Raw genomic sequence first — 26,055 nt, 5'->3', positions numbered from 1 at the left:
TTGAGGCTTGATATGTCCAGATCAAAGAACAGAGGCCATGGGGAAAGGATCCTCCCAGGCCAGGGGCACCCCTATGAATGGTTTTCTTAGTATCTCCTGATAGGATAATGACACCCCTGTGCTCTCCTAGTCACTATTTCTGACCCCAACCAGGCCCAACACTCAAATCAAGAAGGGCTGAACAAGCCTGGTACCTAAGAGTCGAGGAGGAACTACCTGGGCGTCCCCATCCCTGGTCCTCCCTCCTCCAGGACCCAGGAGTCCCAGGCTCCAACCCTCCACCCCCACTCCTGAGGGGTCCCAGCTCTCAGTCCCTCTTCTTTTTTCACTGTCTACTTTTTCTTCTCTCTCTGGGCCTTTTTAAAAAAAATATTAATTAAAAAGTTTCTAAAAAATTGAAGTATAGGAATTCCTGTTGTGGCTCAGCGGCTAACGAATCTGACTAGCATCCATGATGATGTGGGGTTCCATTCCTAGCCTCGCTCAGTGGGTTAAAGATTTGGTGTTGCTGTGAGCTATGGTGTAGGCTGGAGGCTGCAGCTCCAATTGGACCCCTAGCCTGGGAACCTCCATATGCTGTGGGTGCAGCCCTAAAAAGACCAAAAAAAAAAAAATTGAAGTATAGTTCATTTACACCGCTGTGTTAGTTTCAGGAGTATAGCAAAATGATTCAGTTATACATACAAATATAACTTTTTATTTTTCAGCTGCACCTGTGGCAGACCAGGGATCAAATCTGAGCCACCTCTGCAGCAACCACTGTACCGTGCTGGGGATTGAACCCACATTTCTTCAGAGACAATGCCAGATCCTTAATCTGATGTGCCACAGTGGGAACTCCCAAATATATCTATTTTTTCCACATTTTTTCCCTTATAAGTTATTACAAAATATAATTTCTTGTGCTATAAGTAGGTCCTTGTTTATTATCTATTTACATATAGTAGTGTGTATATATTAATTCTTTTTTTTTTTTGTCTTTTTGCTATCTCTTGGGCCACTCCCGCAGCATGTGGAGGTTCCCAGGCTAGGGGTCGAATCGGAGCTGTAGCCACTGGCCTAAGCCAGAGCCACAGCAACATGGGATCCGAGCCGCGTCTGCAACCTACACCACAGCTCACGGCAACGCCAGATCGTTAACCCACTGAGCAAGGGCAGGGACCGAACCCGCAACCTCATGGTTCCCAGTCGAATTCGTTAACCACTGCGCCACGACGGGAAATCCTGTATATATTAATTCTAAACTCCTAATTTGTCTTTCCCCATCCCTGGGGCTGCTTTTATCTGTTTATCTCGACCTGTGTTTGGTTTCTCTCCTCTTTATTTTACTTTATTATTTTGTCTTATTTTTAGGGCTACACTCACAGGATATGGAAGTTCCCTGGCTAGGGGTCAAATTGGAGCTGCAGCTGCCACCTACACCACAGCAACAACCACACCAGATCTGAGCTGCGTCTTTGACCTACACTGCAGCTTGCAGCAATGCCAGATCCTTAACCCACTGAGAGGGGCCAGGGATCGAACCCACATCTCCATGGACACTAGTCAGCTTCGTTCCCTCAGCGGGAACTCCTCTCCTGTCTCTTTACATCTATATTGTTTTTTTTTTTTTTTGTCTTGTAGGGCCAAACTTGCAGCACATGGAGGTTCCCAGGCTAGGGGTCAAATTGGAGCTGTAGTGGCCCACCTACGCCAGAGCCATAGCAATGCAGGATGGGAGCCACGTCTGTGATCTACACCACAGGTCAGGGCAACACAAGATCCTCAACCCACTGAAGGAGGCTAGGGATTGAACTCATGTCCTCATGGATGTTAGTCGGGCTTGTTAACCACCGAGCCAAGACAGGAACTCCTACATCTATATCTTGATTCTTCCTTACCAGTTCTCAATTTTCTCACTTGCAAAGTGGGAACAATAATAATTAATAACAACTAGGGAGTTCCTGCCGTGGCACAGTGGTTAACGAATCTGACTAGGAACCATGAGGTTGCAGGTTTGATCCCTGGCCTTGCTTAGTGGGTTAAGGATCCGGCGTTGCTGTGAGCTGTGGTGTATAGGTCGAAGACATGGCTCGGATGCTGCATTGCTGTGGCTCTGGCGTAGGCCGGCGGCGGCTACAGCTTCAAGTAGGCCCCTAGCCTGGGAACCACCATATGCTGCGGGAAGCGGCCCAAGAAAAGGCAAAAAGACCAAAAAAAAAAAAAAACCCAACTCGATCTCTGAGAGCTGCAATGAGAAAGACATGAGATGATTATGTCAAATTACAGTAAACTCCATACGAGAGCTCTATTGTTATTATTGCTTTTAGTATTTTAATATTTCAATTGGTACCTGTTTTTCTCTGTGCTTCCACATGAGTCTCAGGTACCCTCCTGCTGTGGGCTCTTTTTTTACCCAGCACCCGCCCCTGGCTTCCCTTTTGGGGATGAAGAAAGGGAGTTATGGAGGCCAGAGCTTCTTCTAAGCCTCTTCCTCTGCATCTCTAGTCCACACACCACGTCAGGACCCAGAACTCTTGCCTGGGGACAAAGCCTGGCCCCAATACCATAAATAGCTAATAAAATCCTGAACCACGAATCTGTCATCCTTGGACAGGCCAGTGACTCTTGGGATCCAAGAGTCCCCGTTCCTAGAGCAAGACTCTTGAGGTTCATAGCTCCCTCCTCCCTCGAGATCCAGGAATCCTAGCCGCTCAGCCTCCTCCTATCTCAGACCCAGAAGCCTAGGCTCCTTAGCCCCTCCTCCAACGAATCCTGCCTCTCAAGACCCATTCAGGACAGGTTCAGGCTGTCGAACAGCCCAGCTACGTGGCAGCCAGCCAGAAGCTTTATTCCCGGTCCTTCTGCAATTAACCCCCGCGGTCAGCTCTCTCCCATTTCTCTTTGCAGAGGCGTGTCTGACACTTGAGCACGCCCTGGAGTCGATCTGTGATAAGGTACCCACAACGTCAGTCACTATCCTCCAGCCAATAGGCACTCTGCCTCCACTCCCTGAGCCACTCAGGGGAGGGCGCGTTCCTTAGTAGGTGGTGCCTACAGCCCAAGTCGGACAGCGATAGGGTGTGGAAGACGCCAGTCTCTGCCAGTCCTACCAGTCGGCCAATAGGCTGGGCCCTTGCCGGGTTGGTGTCGTGGACGCTGGCGGGGCTCTTGAGCGGACAGGTTCTGCAAGTCTGGCCGGATAAGCCTTTCATAGCACGCCTCACATTGGGATCCTGGACGTAGCTCGAGCGGGAAACGGTGAGGTTTGTTTGGTGAGGCACGAGGCGGAGCGGGGAACTTAGCTGGGAGGAGAGAGACTGAGTCCGGGATGCATGCATGATCTCAGAAATTCATCCATCCATTTGTTCCCTCCCTCCCACTCTAAACCTGATTCTCTTCTGCCCCTACCCGCCCTGCTCACCCATACATTCAGTCCTTCCTGCCCTCATTAAGTCCCTCACTCACACTTGCTCATTAACATGCTCAACCACCCATTAGTTGAACATTTTCTGGGTCTTCCAGTGTTCCAAGCCTCATGCTGGGCGATGGTGTGACCAAGGTGAATCAGACCTGGGCTCTGCCCTTCAGGAGCCAAGGTCAAATGGGAGGACAGACCCACATATTGATGTACAGGGGTGTGCAGAAGCAGGAGCGTCTGGAAGAGTCTTTTGGGGGTTTAGTGGGTCAGGAAAGGGTTTCCGGAGGAGCTGTTGGAGCTGGATATCAGAGGAGTAGAAGATACCAAGCACCGCTGGAGAAGAGACTGTGGGGTGGGTGTTTCAGCATGAGCAAAGACGGGGGCTTGCAGGAGGGTACTGTGTGTAGATGCTCAAGTGGAAGGCCAGACGGGTAAAGCTGGCAGAGATGAAGGGCTGGGTAGAGGCCAGGCTGAGGAGCTTGGGTTTTGTCTTGGTCGGGAGGGGTAATAAGGATCCATGGAATAGTTTAAAGCAGGGAAGCCTGGCTCAAGGGCTGGAGCCAGAACTGGAGGAATGAGACTGGAAGTCCTTGGTAGTAGTTGGCTTGGGTAGGGAACTGGCAGGAGGCAGGAAAAAAACCAATATGGGGCCCAATGGGCTCTGAGATGAGGCGGTGCCCAGGAAAAGACCTAGAGCTTTGGCTTGGGGGGTTGGGGATGATGGAGCTGTTCCTGAGATGGAGATAGGAAGGCAGAACAGGTTGATGGGTGATGACTGTTTTGGCAGAGATGAGCAAGGGGTCCTAAGGCTGGACAGGGAGACCTGTGACTCAGGCCAGTGGGTCTGGACCTTCAGGGAGAGTTCTGGGATCCTTCCCCCACCACAGGTCTTAACTCAGAAATCACTTGTGAGAATGCGGGCCTCCAAGGTGAGGGCCCCCATCTCCCCGAACTTTTAGGAAGCTGTTCTTTCTTGTGCATCTTTGTTTCCCCCTCCCTTCTTTCCTTGGCAGCATTAAAACATGTTGTTCTGTCATCTTGAAACACACACTCTGTATCAAGCTTCCATGAATTATCTCATTAGACCTGAGTGTCCTCTCATCCCCTGGCTCTTCTGTAACCACTCCTCCATCCTCAGTAAGTCTTATTTATGCATCTTCAGTTATGGCTCTATGATCTGCTGTGCCCCCTGCTTCTACTCCCTATCTTCATGGCCCCTGTTCCCAGCCTCTTCTTTTGCTTCCTGGGCTCTAGTTTCACCCTTTTTAGTCCATCCCCCAGTTTCCCTCTAGACTCTTTCAGTGTCTGAACTGATCCTGTCCCTCCACTGCTCAAAGCCCTTCTGTGGCTCCCCCTGCCCTTCATTTATAGTCCATATTGCACTCCAGGCCCTTTAAGGATCTGCTGCTGACCACTCTAGGCTCTTGAGACCACTCCCCACTTTGCATCTGAACTTCTGTTGGGAAGAAGCCCTGACTGCTGCCCATTGGCTTGCACAACCTTGCATATTTCTTCTGCTTAGTAAACTCGTGCTCATCCTTGGATCACCTCCTCTGTGAAGCCCTCCCTGACTACCACTGATGGAGCCGGTGGGGACTGTGACAGTCTGTGTTTGAGTCTCTCCCCTGAGTCCAGGGTTGGAAACCCCTTGAAGGTTGGCCCTGGATAGAAATCTCTGCTCCAAACCCAGGGCTTACAAAGAGCAAGGAACTGTCTGTCACAGCTGGGCAGAACTTAGGTGACCACTGTGTTTCTGGTTTCCTGTTAGTTTTGCTCCAGTTTTCTTGGGAGTTTGGATTTTCTTTTCTTGGTGGGTTCTAGGGCTGGGTTTATAGAGGGGAGTAGCTGAGAAGCCAGGTCCTCTGGTTCTGTACCTGGATTCAAGTCTGAGAGGGAGGCGGGTCTGTGTTAGCAAGGGGGTCCTGTCCTTCTGCACTCAAGAATCCAGGTCTGGAGTTCTCGTCGTGACGCAGTGGTTAACGAATCCGACTAGGAACCATGAGGTTGCGGGTTTGGTCCTTGGCCTTGCTCAGTGGGTTAAGGATCCGGTGTTGCTGTGAGCTGTGGTATAGATCGCAGATGTGGCTCGGATCCTGCGTTGCTGTGGCTCTGGCATAGGCCGGAGGCTACAGCTCTGATTCGACCCCTAGCCTGGGAACCTCCATATGCCACAGGAAGCGGCCCTAGAAAAGGCAGAAAGAAAAAAAAAATGCAGGCCTGCAGACCCCTCCTTCCTCAGGACTCACACTGGGCAGCAGCAGCCTTCTGCTCTCCGTTGCCAATGCTGCCCCCTGGTGGACAAGCCCCCACTTTATTTCTGAGAGACCAAACTAATTAAATATCTTTATTTACAACAAGCAAAACCAAACCGACCTGCAAGGTAGGGCGAAGCCCTGCCCCTGAGGCGGTTGCAGCAGCAGTAGAAGTCAGTGGTGGAGTGCAGGTCTAACTGTCTTGGGGACTGGTTTGTGTGTGCCCCCCCACCCCAGGCCAGGGTCTTAGCTTTCAGGGGTCCCTGCCCCGCCCCTTTTGCTGTACCCTTGACCTAAAGCATAGCCTGTCCCTTCCTGCCCGCTCCGAGGGAGGGGCCGGATGGGACAGGCGCCGCTGGCTGTGGTCCCCGCCGCCCTTCCCAAGGCGCATTCACCACGGAACCTTGGGCAGGTGGGTACAAGAGGCCTTTAGTGTTGCTTTCCCCCAGCCCCCCTCTCCCCGCCTGGTGGGCCCTGTCCCACAGCTCAGATTGGCGGCGTGGTGGGCGCAGCTGGCGTGGCAGGGCCCGGCGGATTGAGGATAAAGCGAATGCGGTCCACACACAGCGCCGTGGCCTGCCGGGTCTCCCGGCACAGCGCCGCCAGGCTCAGGAAGCCGTGCGGCAGGTCCTCCACCACGTGCAGCGTCACGGGCTGGCCCAGGCTGCGTAGCCGCCTAGCGAACATGACCGAGTCGTCCAGCATGGGGTCCAGCGCGCAGGCCTGCAGGAGGGGTAGGGTATGAACAAGGTAGGTGAAGGCAGGGAGGGGGAAATGTGTGGATACGGGGGTGGACAGAGGCAGGAGGCACTGGGGGGAGTGGAGCGCTGGAGAATGAGTGACTGGCGTCCACCTAGCTTCTCCCTTCCCACAGAGACCCACCCTCTGTTTGCCATTCTCACACTCTCCAAGCCCAGTGGGCTCCACTGCCCCTTGGTATTCAACAAGATTGCAAAAGAAAACGGCTGCTCTGACCCTAGTCTGCCTGTTGCCAGGCGTTCCTTCCTGATGCCATAGCTCTCCCTTCAGGCAAGCTCCCTTTTCCCCCACTCTGTTCCAGGAGTCGTTCCCCCCCCCCCCTTCCTGGGTGCACCTTCCCTCTCCTGGGCTCACCACAATGTGCACAGGTGGGAGGGTCTGCAGCATGCTGTCGGGTGCCAGCAGTGGTGACATGAAGGGATTCTTGACGATGGGAGCTGAGTAGAGGGGCATCTGTATTGCGCCTTGGCTGGAGCGCCTTGGGTGGAAACCCTCAGGGAAGGCGGCCCTCACACTGTAGACTTTCTCCTCCTTGGTGCTAATCTCGTCTCGGGCCTCAGCCTCTTCAGGTGCATCCTCAGGTCGAAATAAGAAGTTGACAGCCGAGGGTGTGGTGGGGCCAAGCGTCTCAGCTGACAGTGACAGCTCTGGGGTGTTCTGTGTCTCGGAGCTTAGGCTCAGGTCATGCAGTGTCAGGTACTTGAGGGAGTCCGTTCCCAGTGGGCCCTCAGGCTGGGCCAGTGCTGCTTCAGACACACTGCGCCGCATTGGCTCTGTGAGAGGTGCAGGTTTAGGGGGCCAGCCAGGGCCACAGAGAAGCCTGGCTCTGTGGGTTGGGTGTGTGGTTGGCTGGCAGGGAAGGTCATGGGAAGAGCCTTGGCTAGAGGAGGAGTTGCATCCTAGTGCTGTGGAGGCCTAGTGCTCCCCCAGACTCCTTCCCTGGGGATGGGTGGGGAGCTCCAGGGGAGCCCCCCGGCTGCAACTCCAGCGGGGAGGTAGGAAGAGTCCCATGTCTTAGAGGTGGAGCTGTGTCCAATGGAGGGGTGTGTGTGGTTAAGTGCAAGTCAGGTGACCTCCAAGGAGCCTGTTTCCTCCTCTATGCAAAGGGGATAAAAACAGTCCTTATCTCATAGGAGATGGTGAAGACCGAGTGGGATGAGATTTGGGATTAGGTACTGCAACCCTCCAGGAGGTCCTAACATATCAATATTACCATTCTACTACCAGGCGCCCTGTTTCAGCTGCCTCCCTGGCCCTGGCACTTGGCCTAGTCAGCTTTTTACGGTCACTTGAATCAGAGGGTGTGAGTGAATCAAAGTGGAATAGAGAGCAGGCCCACATGGCTTGTCAGGAGGCTCTGTTCACAGGGAGCTGAAAAGAGTCTTGAGGACGTACTAGATTCCCGAGATCCCTCACCTGTAGCCACTCAGATCTATGGTCAGAAGTTCTTTTGTGGTCTTTAGTTTATCCCTTTCCTTTGAATGACCAGACAAGCAAGTGCCCAAATGATACCAAAGATGAGCTTCTAGCCTGCCTGGTATGCCCATCTCAGCCTCAGCTCCATTAATTTTATCAGACTCATGCTCTGTAGGGGTAGGACACTACATTTTCCAGTTTTTTTTAAAACTTGTCTTTATAAATCCATGAAGGCAAAATGAAGATGCTATGAGAATAACTGTATAGGTGCTCTGTGCCCCAGAGGGTCACGGGAACAGAACTGTTGACTAGAGTCATGGGTAAAGCCAGTCAGGGTGCCAGTATGTCCAGGAGCACCTACCATATGCCAGGTGCTTTGCACAGATAGGCATGCAGTACTTACAACATTATGAGGCAGGTATTCTTACTGTACCCATTTTACTGAGGAGCAGAGCAAGGCTCACAGTTACTGTGACTTGCCCATGTCAGCCAACCACCAGCCAGTAAGTACCTGGTACAGTAGGGAGCTAGACTGGCCTGTGCGCCTCTAGGATCTGCTCTGTTCACCTTTCTCCTACGAGGAAACCCCAGTGCCCAATGGTCCATATGCCTAAAATTCACATCCCTTTTAATTGTCTTGGGGTTAATTTATTTGCCTCCTTTAATATCCTAACATTAAAAACTTGAGTTTAAAACACACTTAGTTGTAATAATTTTCTGAATAATAGGAACTGTATCTATGTTTGAACATGTTTGCAATTCCTATTACCCAGAAAATACTGTTGATATGTTAGAGGTAAGAAATAAATTGGTTTTGCTTTAAAAATCCTTAAAATGTTAAAAAAGAAAAAAGGGTAGGGAAAAAAATAGATCCCTGGATGGAAGTGATTTTTTGGCTGCCTGAAGGTCCTCCCCACCACCCAAGAATGGAATTTCCTCCATTCCTGAGGTTTATCTAGTCTGATTTCCCCCACCGGCTCCAGGTCTGCCCCTAGAGGGAGTATATTTCCCGTGTGCCTCTGTTAAAAGTTTGGAAAGAATCCAGGAGGGCTGGACTCCCATCCAAGCGCACATGAGATACGAGTGACATTCCTGGGACTGAAAATCAGGACAGGCGGCAGGTTTTCTAGGTCATTTCTCAGGGTGAATTTTTCTTTTTTTTTTTTTGCTTTTTAGGGCCACACCTGCCACATATGGAAGTTCCCAGGCTAGGGGTTGGATTGGAGCTTCAGCTGCTGGCCTATGCCACAGCTACGGCAACTCAGGATCCAAGCTGTGTCTGCGACCAGTGCAGCTTGCAGCAATGCCAGATCATTTAACCGACTGAGTGAGGCCAGGGATTAAACCCACATCCTCATGTATATTAATCAGGTTCTTAATCCCCTGAGCCACAACAGGAACTCCCATCAGGGTGCTTTTCTGAGAGAGGCTGTTAGGAAAGCTAAATCCTATGGTTCCTGGGACTCTTAAGATGTCATGTGGGACCAGAGTCCTGGAATTTCTAGGATGCAGCCTATTATGGAAAATCAAAACGTGGTAGGGACCTAGGACAGAAATGAGGCAGAGCCAGGAAGGTGATTTCTGCTTCCCTGAGGTCCCAGACACAGCCCTTCCCTCCTCCAGGACTTCTGGTGTGCCAGGCTGTCCCTCCTGCCACCCTGGATGAGTGTGTGGGGAATGGGCTTCACTCACCTTCTGTGGGCACCAAGTTGGGTCGGGACTTGTGCCCACTCAGCTCCAGGAAGGAGTTGAGCCACGAGGAGGCGCCCAGGCGGAGGTCTCGGAAGAGCAGGGCTGTGTCCCGCCGCACCAGCCCCATCATGCCCAGCGCCTTCTGGTCTGAGTCAGAGTGATCCTCCATCTCCCCACCTGAGAGTGGATGTGGGCGCTGAGTTGGTCTCTTCCCTTTCTGGGCCCAGTCTCAACACCCAGAACCTCAGGCATCCGTGCTCTGAGGGACCCAAGAATATCTGGTTCTTCAGTAGGAACAAGGGGTCCCAGATTTCTCTCCTTCATAGCCAAGGAGATGGGGCTCTAGCCCGTGTCCCTGCAGGATCCAGGCATCCCAGCCCCGCCCGGGCCCCCAACTGTGTGGGTGTGGCACTCACCAGCATAGGCACTGACACACTTGGAGAGCACGCTGAGGGGCAGCAGGGGGTCCATGAGGCTGAGAAGGCGGGAGGGGGAGGCGGCAGACTGCAGCATTGTGGCCGGGTAGGCTGCCATGATGCCATCTGGCACCCGCACTCCATAGGCTGCTGCCCGAAGGGACACAGTGAAGCAGAGGTTCCCGCCTGCGCTGTCTCCTGCGAGGCATATCCGCTCACCTGTGGAACCTGGTTTGGAGGGGGCTTGGTCAGGCCTGACAGGGAAGAACTGGGCTCTGGGCCAGGAGCAGTGGGCTCTCGGAGGTGGGGGGTTGGGGGTGGGGGGGCCCCACCTCAGGCTCCAGCCAACTCCAGTTTTAGAGACTAGTAAACTAAGGCAGGGATTTAGACCCATGTTGGGGAGAGTGGTCAGAGGATCAGGCCAACTTAGGACATGGAGAGGCCTGGAGATCAGGGAGCTCTGGGGAAGCTTGGGAGGCTGGAGGTCAGAAGCAAGGAGGACCTGTTGTGAGAAAGGGGAGACCAAGGGTGTTTTTCAGGAGGGAGAGGCATCAAGGCCAGAAGATGGAAGCCAGGGTTCAGGCTGACAGCACGCAAGGCCTACGGGTGCTTCTGCCCCGCCCCGCCCCGATCTGGGGCTCGCAAGCCGTAGGAAGTGGGAGGCCAGAGGAGCTGGAAGAGTGGGCTGGAGTAAGGCTGGGTGACAGCCGGTGCAGGACAGCAGGGGGGAAGAGGAACAGGAAGAGGGAGGAAAAGGCCGGAGCAGCTGGGGAGGTCGGGATGCTGGACTGTGAGGCTGGAGTGGGGGAGCAGGAGGCAGAGGAGGAAGTGGTTGCAGTGGAAGGTCTGGGAGCGCTGGGGCAACAGGGGAGGGCACTGAGGCTGGGAGGGAGGAGGAGTGGGCCGGGGGACAAGCGGCATGGTCGGGTGGGGCAGAGGGCTGGGTGGCAGGAGATGGTAGGGGAGGCAGGGTGTGCAAGACTCAGACTGGGGCCACTCATGGCTTGTCCCCCCTGCAGTACGGTAGGGCAGGTAGGGCAGGGCCAGGGGGTGTGGGCTCACCGAGGAGGCCGCAGTGCTTGACAGCCCAGCAGTAGGCATAGAAGCACTCCTCCAGCGCACGGGGGAAGGGGGCCTCGGGCGCTAGGGAGTAGTCAATGGAGAGGATGGGGACCCCCAGCTCCTGGGCCCAGCTCTTGAGGTAAGGCTCGTGGGATTTGGACGTCTGGGCCACGAAGCCGCCGCCATGGATGTGCACGACCAGGGACCTGGAGCGGGGTGCCTGCTGGGGGCGGGGCCGCAGCTCTAGGCCCCTGGGGCCCTCGGACCTCACCAGGCTGCTGAGCTCCTCACTGTCCTGGGGATGAGGAAGGAGGAGGTGAGTGAAGCGGAGGGGGTTTCCCCCGCCCCCCACAAAGGTATGTGCTCAGAGAGACAGCCGGGGACAGGTGGGAGCAGTGAGAGGCAGGAGGCCATCTGGGGAAGGGGCTGTGCTCCTCAGCTCTGCACCTGCTCTGGCCAAGGCAGGGGCCCTACCTGTCCTTCGCGCAGGTCATAGGAGATGAGCCTGATGAGGACGGGCCCGGGGCCTGTGTGGGCCAGCGGGGGTGAAATGGTGACCGTGAGCTTGGGGTCAGCAGTCAGTGGCATTTCAAAGGCCTTGGGCGGCAGGCTGAGCAGGCGGCTTACCCTCACGGTGGCCGATGCCATGTTTGCTAGAGACTGTGGGAGGGGACAGAAGGAGGCTGGGGTTGGGGGGCTGCTGCTGGCAGGGGTTCCCCTCACATGCCCCGTCCGACCCCCAGTCTTTCCTCTCAAGTGCTATCCTTAGGCCTGGAACACTGCAGAGCTGTGAGGTGCCTTGGGATGCATCTCTGCGCTCCAGTGTCCCTGTCATGTAGCAGGCTGGAGCCCTCACTCTGGCCATGCTCACCGATAGCACCTCAATCTCGGTGATATTCCAGAAAGCTTTCCAGAAGTGCACATCCAGGTTCTGTATGATCCGCTCAAACTCGGCCCCACGCAGCTCGGGGTCGATGGCGAAGCGGCCACTGGTGAAGAGGGAGCTGGCTGTCACACCTGGGGGTCAGGAGGGGTGTCAGGGAGCCCCTGGCAGGTGGGGCTGCTGGGGCAGTGGTGAGGAGGGGGGTCAGCAGGGGAGGGGAGGCTGCAGGCAAGGCCCTGCAGGGACTCACTGAGGCCCGTTTCATTGCGTTTGTAATGCTCCCCGAAGGACACCAGCCCAATGGAGATGGTCTGCAGGAAAGGCCGGATGGCGGGCGTGAACTGTTGGAGAGAGAGGCCTCTGAATCAGTGGCCGGGGGTTGGCAGGAATGAGGGGCAGAGACGTTACTGGGTTGGGGGAGATGTGGTCATTCAGTGGACATTTAGTGAGCTCCTGCTGGGTGTCAGGCACAGCTCTAGGTGCCTTCATGGAGCTGGTGTTATTGAAAAGACAATACTCAAATAAAAGACATGCCATATGTCAAAGGATGACTGTTTGAAGTGATGACGAGGGGTCTGACTCCCTACGCAGGTCTCTAGGACGAGACTGGAGGGACTGGAATGACGCCAGGGTAGGCTGTTCCATGCCGAGCCTTCAAGCTGGGTCTGTGCTCGGCGTTTGGATGAGGTGTGCCTGGAGCAGAGTGAGCTGGGGAGTGGGGCAGGTGGGGCCAGAGAAGCAAAGGGGGCGACGTGGGGCCTGAGAATTCGGCTTTATTCTAGATGTGGATGGAGCTGTAGAGGGTTGGGGGTTGGGAGAAGGATGATTCCTCAGAGTCAAGAGGACAGAGATGAGGCAAGGGAAGGCAGTAGGAAGGCAGAGATGGGAGAGGCCGGAGACAGGGCCTGAGATATTGAGTCAGAAACACAGTCTGGAGTTCCCGTCGTGGCGCAGTGGTTAACGAATCCGACTAGGAACCATGAGGTTGCAGGTTCGGTCCCTGGCCTTGCTCAGTGGGTTAACGATCCAGCGTTGCTGTGAGCTGTGGTGTAGGTCGCAGACGTGGCTCGGATCCCGCGTTGCTGTGGCTCTGGCGTAGGCTGGCAGCTACAGCTCCGATTAGACCCCTAGCCTGGGAACCTCCATATGCCGTGGGAGCAGCCCAAAGAAATAGCAAAAAGCCAAAAAAAAAAAAAAAAAAGAAACAGTCAAATGGGGAGACCCAGCATCTGAGGGGGGCCAGTTAGTTAAGAAAAGACAATAGACCACATCAGAGACAGGGGGAAAGAGAGCGCGTGCGTGCACCACAGGAGGCTGGGCAAGGGGCCAGCAGGGTTCTTTTCATTCAGCAAATACTGGCCTAGGTCCTACTGCATGCTAGGCACTGCGCTGGAGCAGGGGCCGAGTGAGACCTTGACAGTGGTGGCTCTGCCCCCTGGGGCTGACATCTTACAGGGGGCGGCTGTCCCTCAACATCACAGCTGGGCCTCAGAGAGTAGCAGTCAGGCGAGGCGCTGTCCTTGGCCAGGGGCCCAGTGGGCCAGAGAGCACAGCAGTGCCTGGCCCTTGGGGCTGGACAGCTGGCTTGGGTGGCCCCAGGATCTCACCTCTGAGCTTCAAGGGCAAGGCCAGGACACAGGGAGGAGCCGGCTGGGCTGATCAGTATTTGTGGGTTCAGTTTCAGTAAGGGGAGGTTCCCAAGTACACCCAGGCTGGGTTGGTAGGACAAGCTGCCCCACAGAGAAAGGTGGAATGGAAGGGGGGGCTGAGCGACTGCCAAGCTTGGCTGCCACTGAGGTGGGGGGAGGCTCAGAGAGGGTCTGTGGGTACAGGGTCACATAGCTCCAGATGCTCTTGTGGGGTTCCCACATGTGGCTGGGGACTAGGGGAGCCAGCACTGATCCCAGATGGGGGCAAGTTGGGCTTTAGCTCTGGGCCTGTTGCTCTAAGGGGGTCTGAGTCCCTAAACTACTTTTCCTGTGAGTCCAAAGGCCTCGAGGCTGCCTCCCTCTCAGTGCTCAGATGAGCTCTATCTCCCTGAGGGTGGTTCAGGGGGGCAGAGGGTAGGAGAAGGCCTGCAGCTAGGGGTCAGGAGCCTGGTTTGGGGAAGAGGGGCACCACGACCAGGTCTTCCTCATTGTCACCAACTTGGATGTGCTCCCCGGCTCTCCCTGCAGCCTGAAAATCCAGATTCTGCTGCGCCTTAGGTGAGTTGATATGCCCAGGCCAACTTGGGTCCAGTTAAGCAGCTGGGGGCCCCCTCCCCTTGAACCTCTGTAAAATCAGCCCAGCGTCTTTCCTCCCTGCCTGCCAGGTCTTCTGTGGGGACGACTGAATTGGGTGTGCTCTTAGGCACAGGCTTGAGAACAATACTGGTCCCTCTCCTAGGGGGTTTCAAATGAATTCAAGGGCCAGGCAGGTCACTTAAAACAGTGAATGAATCTCCTGAGTGTAGGGCAGTGGGGTTGAGGATCCTGGTCTGTACAAGTTAAAGATTTCTTCCTACGAGGTGGATCTGCCCAAGGGGCCACAGATCTGACACCCTGGGTGCAGTGCTGCCTGAGTCCCAGACAGCTTCCTGTTCCCGCAGCTGCTGTCTTCTGAGTCCAGGAACACAGACCATCGTGGTTTCTATACTCCTGGGCCAGGGTGGGTCCCCCTAGGTGCCTTCACCGTAGGCCCAGAGGGGCAGGGCGGGGGGCTCACCTGGAAGCCCAGGCAGCGGCCGTAGAAGCAGCCCTTGTGTAGAGTGACGTACTCGCGCAGGAAGTCAGCAGTGACGCCCTCGTCACCCTCGAAGAAGAGCTTCCCAGGCCGGGTGATGGCCAGCAGGCGCTGGGCATAGTAGGCCAGAGCGCGGAGCTGGGTGAGAGCAGCTAGGTAGGCCTCGAGTTCGGCCAGGTTGTGGCTTGTGCGGAAGAAGATGCTGCGGCGGTTGGAGGCCACGTAGCGTGATTTGTGCAGCAGGTGTGCCAGGCAGCAGCGGGCTGTGTGTACCAGGCTGCGGTACCCGTTGGCTGGTGTCTCTGCATCCAGGTCGAAGAGGTGTGCCACACTCAGCAGGCGGCCCAGGGCCGGCTCCAGCCCCAGTGCCTGTTCCCGAATACCCGCAAAGACACCTGACAGCCGCCGTGCTGTCTCCCCAGGGCCCTGGCCAGAGAAGAAGGCCATGTTGTCCTCCGCCAGGGTCACCAGCGACTGTGTCATTGTGCGCAGGTCCATGCTGTGCGTGAGCCGTGAGGCTGCGGGCAGGTCAGGAGGCACATTAAGGCAGGGCTGGGTGACCCCTTGCTCAGCTGGGCCCTGGGTTCCAGGAGTCCAGGCTCTATCCCCTCCTCCCACAGGCCCATGCGTCAGACCCCAGCCTCCTCCATCAGACCCAAAGGTGGAATTTAGGGCATCAGCCCCTTCTTTCCTTGGGAATCATGGGTCCAGGTACCCAGGCCCTCTCTTCCTCAAGAGTTGAGTTTGATCCCTCAGCCCTCTCCTTCCTCAGACCCAAGAGTCCAGGCCCCAGGAGTTTCCATTCTCTTATTTGGGAAACTTAATGGTTTTCTAGCTCCAGCATCTGTCCTACAGCACAGGAGTCTGTGTAGCCCTCTTTCATCCTTCCAGGGACCCAAGTTCAGGTATCTGTCTCCATTTACTCCCCCGGGGCCCAGGACTCCTTCTATGTTCTGAGCAATCTGGATCCAAAGTTAGTCCCTTCTCTTAGGACCAGGAGTTGCCCACAGGCCCTTGCCCTCTGCAATATTTGGGAGAGTCTGGCCCTCAACCCACCCATTCCCATCCACCTGCTGGTGTCCCAGGACCCTGGTCCCAACCCAATTCTCTTCCTGAACCCAGGAGTTCATAATTCCAGCCATACCTATAACTGTTATGTCCAGTCTGGCTGTGGAATCCTTTCCAAACCCCTCCCTGTTCCTTTGGGGTCCCCAAATCTTGGTCCCACTCCTCCCCCCAGCTGAGCCCCTGGCCTTCAGGCCTGTCCACCTGGCTTAGCTTGCATGGACCAGCCCTGCTCCCTGCCTGGAACAGTATTCCTCCTGCTGTTAGCCCGGAATTCACTCCCTCCAGACCCTGTGCTTAGCGTATTCTGTGTGTTTGCTGTTTGGTCCTCACTGACCTTCCGAGACCCAGACCATCTCAGTTCAGGTTCCAACCATTGTTAGGAGCATCCCCATCTCCCAAGAGAGGGAACTGAGGCTCAGGGGTGTTAAGGATGGAGTTGAAGGCTGCGTTCAAACTGGGAGAGCAGGAGCTCTCCTGTCCCAGGGGTCTGAAGGCTGGGCCTCAAAAACTTGCCCTGGACCAGGCCTGACTCCCTCCAGCCCCCCACGCTCCAGGGTCCCCAGTGAGCTCTTCGGGATCTCTGCCCTGTCACCCGGATCCCAGACAAGCTGTTCCTGTTCCCCTGGGTGGCGGATGCTACCTTCTACTTCAGACCCTCTTCCCTCCTGAAACCCATCCAGCACCTTGCCTGGCTCCCCTAATCCTCCAGTAAAAGGCGTTTGGTTCTTCTCCCTTCCAAGCCCTTGGGTTTGGCAGTGGCCATTCCTGTCTGTCAGCTGGCTGTGAACTCACCCCTGCCGGGCCTCTTCAGAGCTCCCCAGGGCTGGGACTGCTGACTGTGGCTAGTGCCAGTTGCAGCCTGGGGTGATAATCCCGGGGAGGGGCCAGCCTGCCCAGGGTGTGGCCACTTGCTCCACCTACTCATCCAGAAAGGACAGGGGCAGCCTCCGTGATGTAAACAGAGCCTGGAGCGGAACTCACTGCCTCCTCCGCCCACTCCCGGTCACTGTCCCAGCCTCTTCTGCCTTAGAACCCTGGAGTTTTGGCCTCCTCCCGTGGTTCCAGGAGTCCAGACTCCTAGTCCTGTCAACAGTTAGAAACTGAAGCATCCAGGTCCCCTTTCCCCTCCTCCCTTGGACCCAGAAGTCTCACTCTAGACCTGAACAAAGTGAACAAAGTGTGCCCTCTTGCCCAGCCTGGCTGTCCTCTTCCTCAGGGTAGATTCAGGGAGCGAGAGCCGTGGTCTCAGCTCTGCCAGGCTGTGGTACAGCCAGCCCCAGCTGGTGGGGAGAGAGAGGGGAGCCAGCCTGTTTGGAGGACAAAAGCCAATGAAGGGCAGTGCCAAGCTCAGTGAGGGGCCTGAGCACAGGTCCTACTGTGTGGTGTTCCCGCACCAGGCACCCTGTACCTGCCACTCACCCTCAGCCCAGCGTGCTGTGACTGTCGTCCCCAGCTCACATATGGGAAACTAAAGCTCAGAGACCCTTTTCCTTCACTATCCTATGGGCTCCTTGCCTGGCCAGCTCTTTCTTACCCTTCAGGCCTCAGCCTGTCACCTCCTCCAGGAGGCACTCCCTAAGCCCTCCTGCCCATCGAACATGCACCCCCCCGCTTCCTGCCATCATATTTAAGTTGTTGTTCTTCCTAGAATTTGATACATTTTCAATTTTCCATTTATTTGTTTACATGCTAGTTTGTCTCCCCTAGGAGCTGAACCTGGGAAGCTTTTACAAGTGGAGGTGGGGCTCTTTAGGAAAAACAACAGAGGGAGTTCCCATTGTGGCTCAGTGGAAACGAATCTGACTAGTATCCATGAGGACGCACGTTCGATTCCTGCTCTTGCTTAGTAGGTTAAGGATCTGATGTTGCTGTGAGCTTGTGTAGGCTGCAGATGCGGCTCAGGTCCTGCGCTGCTGTGGCTGTGGCATAGGCCAGTGGCTACAGCTCTGATTTGACCCCTAGCCTGGGAATCTCTGTATGCTGTGGATGTGGCCCCCAAATAAGTAAGTAAATATATAAACAAGCAATAGAAAGAGAAAGAATAGGAAATCACAAGTACAAAATCAGGTACAGGGCCTTGGAAGGGACCTGTGCAAATGAGAGGCCCTGAGGCCTCAGTATCATTTGCTTGACTGTAGAGGACTCCTCCTCTGTCCCTCTGCCTCGAATGTCATCCCCACTGGGGTGTGGGTGGCTCCAGGGTCCATCATGGGACCTAGTACATAACCCAGCAAATACTTGAAGGAAGGAAAGTGAAGAGTCAGAGTGGGGGCAGGTGGGCCGCACGGGGACCTTGGAGAAGACCACCCCTCCCCAGGGCAGACAGATGGACATACAGAGGCCTCTGGAAGTAGCTCTAAGCTTGGTGGCTGTGACCACAGAACACTTGTCTAAGCCACTTGCCGGGTGATCCTCCATGACCTTGGTTTCCTCATCTGGAAACTACTTGGCCCTGCTGCCAGAAATGATCTTTGAAAATGAGCCCCTATGGTGGCATTTATATTCTGGGTTTTCTTTGTGGCTCTTATTCGGACTCACTGAGCTGTGTACTGGGTCATTTTTCCATCCAACATACTATAGAATTTACTGTTTGTGCTGTGTGATTTCTGTGTTTGACACTAGATTATAGGCTCCCTGAGGGTAGAGACTTTGTCTTGCTCACTGCTGTATCCCAGCCTTTGCTTGAGCCTGTCACAGGACCAGCGTGGTATTTATTGCACAGCTGCCATTTCCTGTTTTATAAAGCAGCTGTCATTTCCTGTCTATGGGGTAGGGCTCCTTATCGAAGATGAGGGCACAGGAGATCTGGACAGAACAAGTAACTTGCACAAAGCATTGGGGAAGAGGCTGGATCTCAGGCACTGCCCTTTGCCCTATTCCAGGCAGCTCCCTAGGGGCTGGCTCTGTGGAACGGGGAGGACAGGATACTGAGGTTGCCAGAAAACTTGCCAAGAATCCGAGGCGGAGGGCACTGGGGCAGGGGCAGGCCACCAGGGCCTTAGGCAGGGACTGGGGCAGAGGGAGGGCTGAGGGTACTGCTGCCTGGGTACCAGCCCTTTGCCCTAAAGAGTCACAGGACAACTGGACCCAGCCTGGATTTTGGTCCCTGGGGACTGAGCAGGGGAAAGAAAGGTGGTGGAGAAGGAACTGGGGGGAGGTTGGAGGAAAGGCCAGGTCTGGGGCCTGGGAGAGGCAACGCAGATGCAGATGAGGGGGCAGTGATTCCTGAGTGTGTCTGCAGGAAAGAGCAAACACTGCTTTAAGACCGCTGTGTGCCCGGCACTGCCCTCTTCCTGTGCTTTACGTGAGGTAAATCATTTTATCTTCCCTTCTGCCCATGAGGTAGGGGCTGTCATCACCACTTCTGGCAGCTGAGAAAACGGAGATGTAAAGAGGGGCCATACCACCCAGGGTCACTGAGCTTCTCTGCTGTGTTTCTGTGTGTATCCATGTTACTCCTGTCATGTCTCAGCTTTCTGCTTTCTGGGTGGGCAGCTGTGTGTCTTTAAAAAACTCACGTGGATGTAGGTACCTATCATGCCTAGATTTGGGCTCGGCCTGTGTTCATAGGTGGGTGTGTTCACATCTCTTCTCAGGCTGTGTGTTTTTATGTTTCTTGGTATATCTGCAGGCATGTTCATATGCATGTGTCATGGTCTGTCTGTACTGCTCAGCCTGTGAGTGTTTCTGTGTCTCTTTCTCTTGGCCTGTGACATTGTACAGGCATGTGTTTGTATATGTATGGACACATGTCTTTGTGTGTGTGTTGTGGGAGGGTGCTCATATTTTCCCATTTGCTCCAACTGGAATCCAGGGCATCATCCTGGCCACGTCCTACTCCCATCCAGTCCATTATGTAGTCCTGTTCCCCTGGCCCCTCTAGAAACCATAGGAACCTCGCCGTTCTCCCACCTCCACTACCCCCTTCTCTTAATGACTGTGACAGATCTTTCTGTGTCTCTGTTTTTGCCCCCTCCAGGCTTTTTCCACAAAGTAGCCAGAGGATCTTTCTAAAACTCAAATCTGTTCACACACTCCCAGCCTTTTAACAGCCCTATCCTTGCTCTCAGGATAAAGCCCCAAATCCTGGAAACAGCCTCCCAAACCAGGTACCATCTGGGCCTCTGTGCATCTGGCCCCCTCTCTTCCTCCCCTCCCTCAGTGAGCTCCCTCTGTGCTGTAAGCTGCCACTTCCCTGGGACCCTCTTGCCCAGCAGCCAACACCTGCTCATCTTTGGGTCCAATGTCAGCTCCTTGGGAAGCCTCCCTCATACATTTTCTCAGGATTTCCCCTCTTGTATTCACCACAGTTTGGCAGATGAGAAAACTCAGATAATCAGATAATTATATCTGACTTGTGGGAGAATTATTAATGCCTGTATCTCCAGCCTAAACATGAACCTGTCCTCACCACGAGAGCCCAGGTCTGGCACAGGTAAGGCTTTGTTGGATGTCTGCTAAACAAATCTGTGCCATTGGAGCCTTTTGGGTTCAGAATCAAGGTTGGGGCACATGGCAGTTTTGAGCTCACACATTCCCTGCCCTCAGGAGGCTGGGGTGGCCATGTCCTTGCCCTCACTGGCCAGGCAAAGATGCCCAGGAGCCCTCGCTCCCTCAGATCCTCAGTGTCATCATCTGGGAAATGGGGTGATCATAATGACGCTAGTGTCATCTGTTACTGGCCAGACCAAACTGATGAGTAGGATGGCTCCAGCCAGCCAGGATGCCCTTGGAGTGGGGGTGGGTCTGATTCATTCAGCAGAGGCCTGCACCAGGGCAGGGCCTCAGGAAACGGCAGGGGAATCTAGGCGATTGGGGGAATGAGCCCTTGGGAGTAGGCAGACCCATGGGTTTGGGAGTAGGACGGGCTCAGCCCTGTGCAGGGGTCCCTACCCAAGAGGATTCTAACTTCTCATAACAACCCTAAGGGCAGCGCGATTATTATTATCCCCTATTATCCCCATGTTACAGTTCACCCATTCCTTCCTTCTTAATGGAATGAATATTTGAGTGCCTGTGTGCTGGCACAGCAGGCTCCGAAACTGTGGGGCAGACAGAGCCCCGCTCTCAGGGAACTCACGGGCTAGATGGCGGTAAAGGTAAGGATAACCCCCATCCCTCCTGAGGGCGGGTTGTGTGACAGCGCCAGACACACTACTGCGCTCCTCCAAACCTCACAACAGCACTGGCATAGGCACTCCTGTCATCATGCCCATTTTATAGCTCAGAAAGTTGAGGCAGGGAAGGAGGGAGCCTCTTGTCCAGTGTCCCACTCCTCATAGCCTGAGGAACCAGGTCTCCCTTTCTTGACCATGGTCTGTGCTGCCTCTGGGCTCTGTGTCCTGTGTGTGGGGCTGAGTCTTACAGTGTGACAGGGAAGGCCCTTGGGCCCCAGTCTGAGCTCCGAGCCTACTTAAGCCTGTTTATGCATCTGGAGCCAACTCCAGTTCTATCCTTGCTAATGATAAAGCCTATGGCAGGGAGGATGATGAGCTTGGGGGTCTCTGGGCTTGAGGGCTCTGTCAATTTCCTTCCTGCTCAGGAACCTCCCATAGGTCCTCACTTGGATTGACGCATACTCCTAATCCAGCAAGGACTTCATGCCTGAGGCTTGTACCATCTCTCTTTGGCCTGCTGAGATCTGTAGATAATGTGACACCCAAGGGAACCAAGGTGACAGCTCTCTTTTCTCCTAAGCAATGGGGAGGGTGTCCAAAGCCAACCCTGGGCCCCCTGGTCCTAGGAATGTGTATCACGAAGTTGCATTCCTAGGGCAGCCAGGCTGAAGCAGGTGGACTGACAAAGGAATGGATGAATGGATTGAATGAGTTATGGTGGCGCAGGGCTGCCTTGAGCTGTACTGCATCCCCTCCTCTCGGCAGTCCCCACTATGGGGCACCCTTTCCTCCTATCTGTCTCTAAGTCACCCCTAAACTTCCTCTTTGGGCAATAGTTGCTAAACCTCTTCGCCATTATGGTCTCAAGAGTGCCAGAGACCTGAAAATCGCAGCTTCGACCATTTCCCACGTTGAAATCACATGGCAAGAAATGCCCACGGTCACATAGCGAATATGGAGCCAGAGAGGGAACCCTGGTCTAGGACACCAACATTCTAGACTCTTCTCCCAAGATGGTTGGGAGGGGGGGTCTGGTAGTCTCTCTGCTGGGTGTGATACTTCCCTCTCATCGCCCCCTTCTCACAATGGGTTATCCCTGCACCCCTGCCTCGTAGGGAGGCAACGGGCCAGTCTATGGTCTCCTCCACTTCTCGTAGCAGTAAATCAGTCCATTTGGTCCCCAGTATCCCATAGGATGTTTAAGGTTTCTTCCGGGCTTTCCCCCCTCCCCCCGCCCGCCTACTCACCTTTGGCTTTGCCTTTTCGCCACCGCCTGCGCCTTTGACTTTTGGGCCTTTCTTGAACCCTCTTCGAGGCCGGAGCCCCAGCAGCCACCGTGGGCCTCGTTTCTCTGGCAGACTCCATCAATTTTACGCGGTCCTGGCCCCGGAGCCAATTCCACCCGCTTGGGCCAATTCCCAGTCGTCTGTCCCCGCCCCGAAGGCCAATCCTTGCTACGCACCCTCATACCACCCAATCCTGGACTTGCTTCCTTCTGGGTCCCGCCCCCTGAGCAAGGCGGGCCTCACTCCACTTTCGGGCCCCGCCTCTCACCGCTAGGGCCTAGAGCCTGGCCCCGCCCTGTCGCCGCATTAAAGGGCCCGTGACTAACAAAAATGCACCCCTGCAGGCAGCGAAAAGAGTATCCAAGCAAAACTAGTGGGGAGTCCCGCGGGGGTTACCCTAGCAAGGAAGCCTGATGTTGTCACATGCTGGCTGTCATCCTCGCCTTCCCACTCACGTTCCCACGTAGGGATCGTCTAAAATGCACCTGGCCTGCCCGCCAAGGAAGCGAGCCGGATGCCACTTAGCCTCCGCCTGGGGTTGGGGAAGGGGCCAGATCCTTCTGCAATTCATAGCAGAGGCGGGGCGGCAGAGCAGGAGGCGTGGCTCTGCCAGCGAGCCTTAGGAGGAGGGAGCCCCGCCTTTCCCCCTTACCCTCTGTCTTCTAGTTCTCCTATTCCTCGGTTTCCTGGGATTTTTTTTTCTGCCCTGTCCCTCCCCGTGAGAATGAAAGAAGGGTGGTGGTCGCGGGGCTGCTGTAGGGTGCTCGGCGCCTGCGTACTAGGTCCAAGCCGCGCACGGTCTGCAGAGAGAAGCTGCCACAGGAACTACAAGCGGCTGGAAAAGCGGGAAATAGACGCGGCTCGAGGCTCGCGCATGCGCACACCCTCAACTGCCTCTGGGAGTTTGGGGAGGGGCGTCCTCGGCTGTCTCCGCTATGTCCTGAGGGTGTTGTTTGAGTCTGGGTTCGGGAGGCCTAGAGAAGTGGCTCTACCGTGTCAATGCCTGAAATAGCAGATCTGGAACCCTCTCTTCCCATCCCGCCCCTCCTCCCTGCCCTCCCAAAGCATAGGACCAGCCCTGGCACTGAGCCCAAATGACCCTCTTCTTGTTCCTGAGGAAGACGGCGCAGCCTTTCCAGGAGACACAGGCCTCTGAGCTGAGACCCCCCCCCACTACCAGCCTTTGGACTAAGCGGCCTCACAGCGCCCCCAGCTTCCAGGTTGGGGCCCGTGCTGTTTTCTCCACCTCAGACTATTTCACCAAGTTTCCCCACATTCCATGGGTAGAACTTCCGTGCCCCTTTGAGCCTAGAGGAGGCGTTCAGGGGCTGAGCCTGCTCCCCCGGGGCAGCATGGCCAGCTCGGGAGGAGGACCGAGAGTGCCTCTGCCCACGGAGTCTTGAGCCCATGACTCGCTCTCACCGCTCCCCCAGCTCTCACTCCGTGCAGCCCCGACCTTGCCTGAGACTTGAACGGAGCCCCAGCGCCTCAGCCAGGCTCCCCCTACCTGAGATCACACCCCACGAGGCCATGGACTGCCGGGACGGGGCCTCCCCTGGGGGGCCACCTGGCAGAGGAACAAGCGCCTTCCTGCCCGCTGGGCACCCAGAGAGCTCCAGGGTGGCTCCTGCCCGATCTTCAGCCTGGCCCGCACGGAAACTCCCGAAGGTAAGGGCCCACATTCAACATGGTGCCTGCCCCAGAGCTGTGCTCAGAGCGTTCTGGAACTCAGGGATGAGTACCGGCTCCTTGCCCAGGGCCTTTTTTAGTATCGGTTTGATTTCCCCCAGACCCCTGTGGGGAGGCAACCTGCTGCAGGGGAAAGAGCCAGAGCCTGGCTGGGGATCCTGGCTTGGCCAGCCCCTCACCGCCCAGCCTCCTGCACCATCCTTGTCTTCTCTAGGCCTCAGCTTCCTCCTCCATCAGATGGGGCTGTTGATCTGTGTGTGGCAGGACCTGAGCTCACCTGACATTCTGGTAGGTCTTAGTCCTTCTTGACCTAAAGAAGGACAGTCCCTGGGAGGCCTCCATGCCTCCAAGGTCAACTTACCTGTGTTCTGGTAGTGTCGGGGGTTCTGGCCGCTGGTTTTCTTCTTGAGTGCTGGCATCCCACCAAATCCTGACATCACTTCATAATTGGGTTTCCCTTCGAAGGCCAGCTTCATTCCCTGGGCCATTTTTCCATCCCTCTTGGGTGGTGAATTGGTCTCTAATGTGGATTTCAAATCTGATTCTGTGCCTGAATCTGTGACCCATTCAAGAAATGTCTTTTGCTCTGAGACTGGTTGCTGTTTGGGTGGTTCATTTGGTTTTGATGGAAATTGCCACTGAACCAAAGATCCCTTTTGAGATCTGACTCCTTGGGCTGGAGCTGTGTACTGGTCTGACTGTTGTGGTCTCTCTTGGAACATAGGTTCAGTCAGGGCAAGTGGTCCATTTTGGGGTCTACGTCCTTGCTGGGCTCTGGATTCCTCTCTCAGTTCTGTCTCCTGTTCTTTTCCTGGCCCTGGTCCATACCATGAGATAACTTCATGGTTGGTGAAGGGAACTCTTTGGATGGGAGGTGACTGCTGTGGTGCAGGCTCCAATGGAACAAGAAATTCTTGCTGCAAAGCAGATTTATCTTGGGCTCGAAGTTCCTGCTGGGATTCAGCTTCATTTTGGGCAAAGGGCTCCTGTTGAGTGAGGGGTCTTTGCTGTGCAGTGGGCTCCTGCTGTGTATTGTGTCCCTGCTGAAGCTTAGATGCTGGCTGAGCTATGGGTGTCTTTTCTTGCCCAGACTCTGGCTGGGTGTTAGGTGTCTCTTGTGGCTCAGGTTCCCAGTTAGGCCTAGAAACTAACTTGGAATCTGGCTCCACTGTTATTTCCCTGAAGGGAGATGTTGATCTCCTAGGCTTCATCCTTCTGGGCCCCCACAGGCTTCCTTTATCACAGATCCCTCACTGATTGCTCATGATATCACCTCCTTTTGGGTTCCACTCCTTCATCCTGGCACCCCTGGTCTTCCTTTTTAAGGCACTTGGCAAGTGGCCCCCTATTCCTGTGCCAAGTGATGTGTTTCTATGCCTCTTGCTTTGAGAGGAGGGATTGGGAACAAGAAGAGGTGTGTGCCCATCAACTTTCCTGTCAGAGGGGAGGGGCTTGCCCTGTTGTGTCATAAATAAGACCCCACCCAACTCACCGCTCAGTTGAAACCCTTCTTATAAGGCCAGCATCTCCTTTTCTGATGTTTGAGGAAATGGTCAAAGGGGGAGGCATAATCTACACTGTTTTAATGTTTTCCTCTTTATTCATCCCTTCAAATGGTTGCCACTTTATTTCTTTATATTTCACTCTCATATTAAAAAACAAGACACCCTCCCATTTTTTCAGCTTGAAGCACTTTTCAGTGGCATTTGAGATCTTTCACACCATCTCTCTAGCCCTCAACTTTGCTTCCACATATATGTCTTCTGTAGTAGATTGGAAACTTCCAGAGTCAGATGACCATTAATGATGATTATCATAAATACTGGAGGCATTTTACACACTAAGAAACTGTGCCATTTTTTAAAATCTATACTCTTTTTACTAAGACGATGTCTGATTTATTGCTTTAACTTCTCTCTTTGTCCCACCTAGCTTTTACCTCAGAAAGATGTGTTGAATGAGTAAAGGAATAAAAAGTTGAGCACTGGAGAAAGAGAGAGTGAGGGTGGTGTTGGGAAGAGGTATGTGTAGAATCTGGACTGAGGTTGGAATTTACAGGGTAAAATGGGTTGACTGGATTTAACATGGATTTCTAGACCCCTTGAAAGAAGTGCTTTTGATCTATTACACTTAAATATATTCATCGACTTATCTTTGCTGCTTGCCTGGTTGTATTTAAGGTCAGGGGGTGCCAGCTAGGAAACCTGGGTTTCCTGGATTCTTTTGGTAAATAAGCTTAAGCCTGGGTAAGTGGAGGGCACAGGAAAAGATTGTCAGAAGGCACTAGAGGG

At 54.7% G+C, this 26,055-nt stretch overlaps 1 protein-coding gene across 2 annotated transcripts; it reads right to left on the bottom strand.

Moving 5' to 3' along the window:
* Nucleotides 1–5,731: 5,731 nt before the first annotated feature.
* Nucleotides 5,732–22,840, bottom strand: LIPE (lipase E, hormone sensitive type). 2 transcript variants are annotated; one of them, XM_047794236.1, is made up of 10 exons: nt 22,037–22,840; nt 14,587–15,122; nt 12,131–12,221; nt 11,869–12,014; nt 11,472–11,657; nt 10,998–11,292; nt 9,936–10,163; nt 9,520–9,696; nt 6,766–7,184; nt 5,732–6,375 (listed from the first exon to the last, which is right to left on the bottom strand). In XM_047794236.1, the coding sequence occupies exons 1-10, from the start codon at nt 22,152–22,154 to the stop codon at nt 6,139–6,141; spliced, it is 2,433 nt and encodes an 810-aa protein (XP_047650192.1). In that variant the 5' UTR covers nt 22,155–22,840; the 3' UTR covers nt 5,732–6,138. The 2 variants fall into 2 exon arrangements, with proteins under 2 accessions (XP_047650192.1, XP_047650191.1); XM_047794235.1 differs by lacking the exon at nt 22,037–22,840 and adding an exon at nt 16,465–17,144.
* Nucleotides 22,841–26,055: the final 3,215 nt, after the last annotated feature.

Source organism: Phacochoerus africanus, chromosome 8 (genome assembly GCF_016906955.1).
Source record: "Phacochoerus africanus isolate WHEZ1 chromosome 8, ROS_Pafr_v1, whole genome shotgun sequence".
In the NCBI taxonomy this organism is placed as follows: domain Eukaryota; kingdom Metazoa; phylum Chordata; class Mammalia; order Artiodactyla; family Suidae; genus Phacochoerus; species Phacochoerus africanus.
The sequence above is the reverse complement of the archived record's forward strand: the minus strand, read 5'-3'. Positions and strand labels throughout refer to the sequence as shown.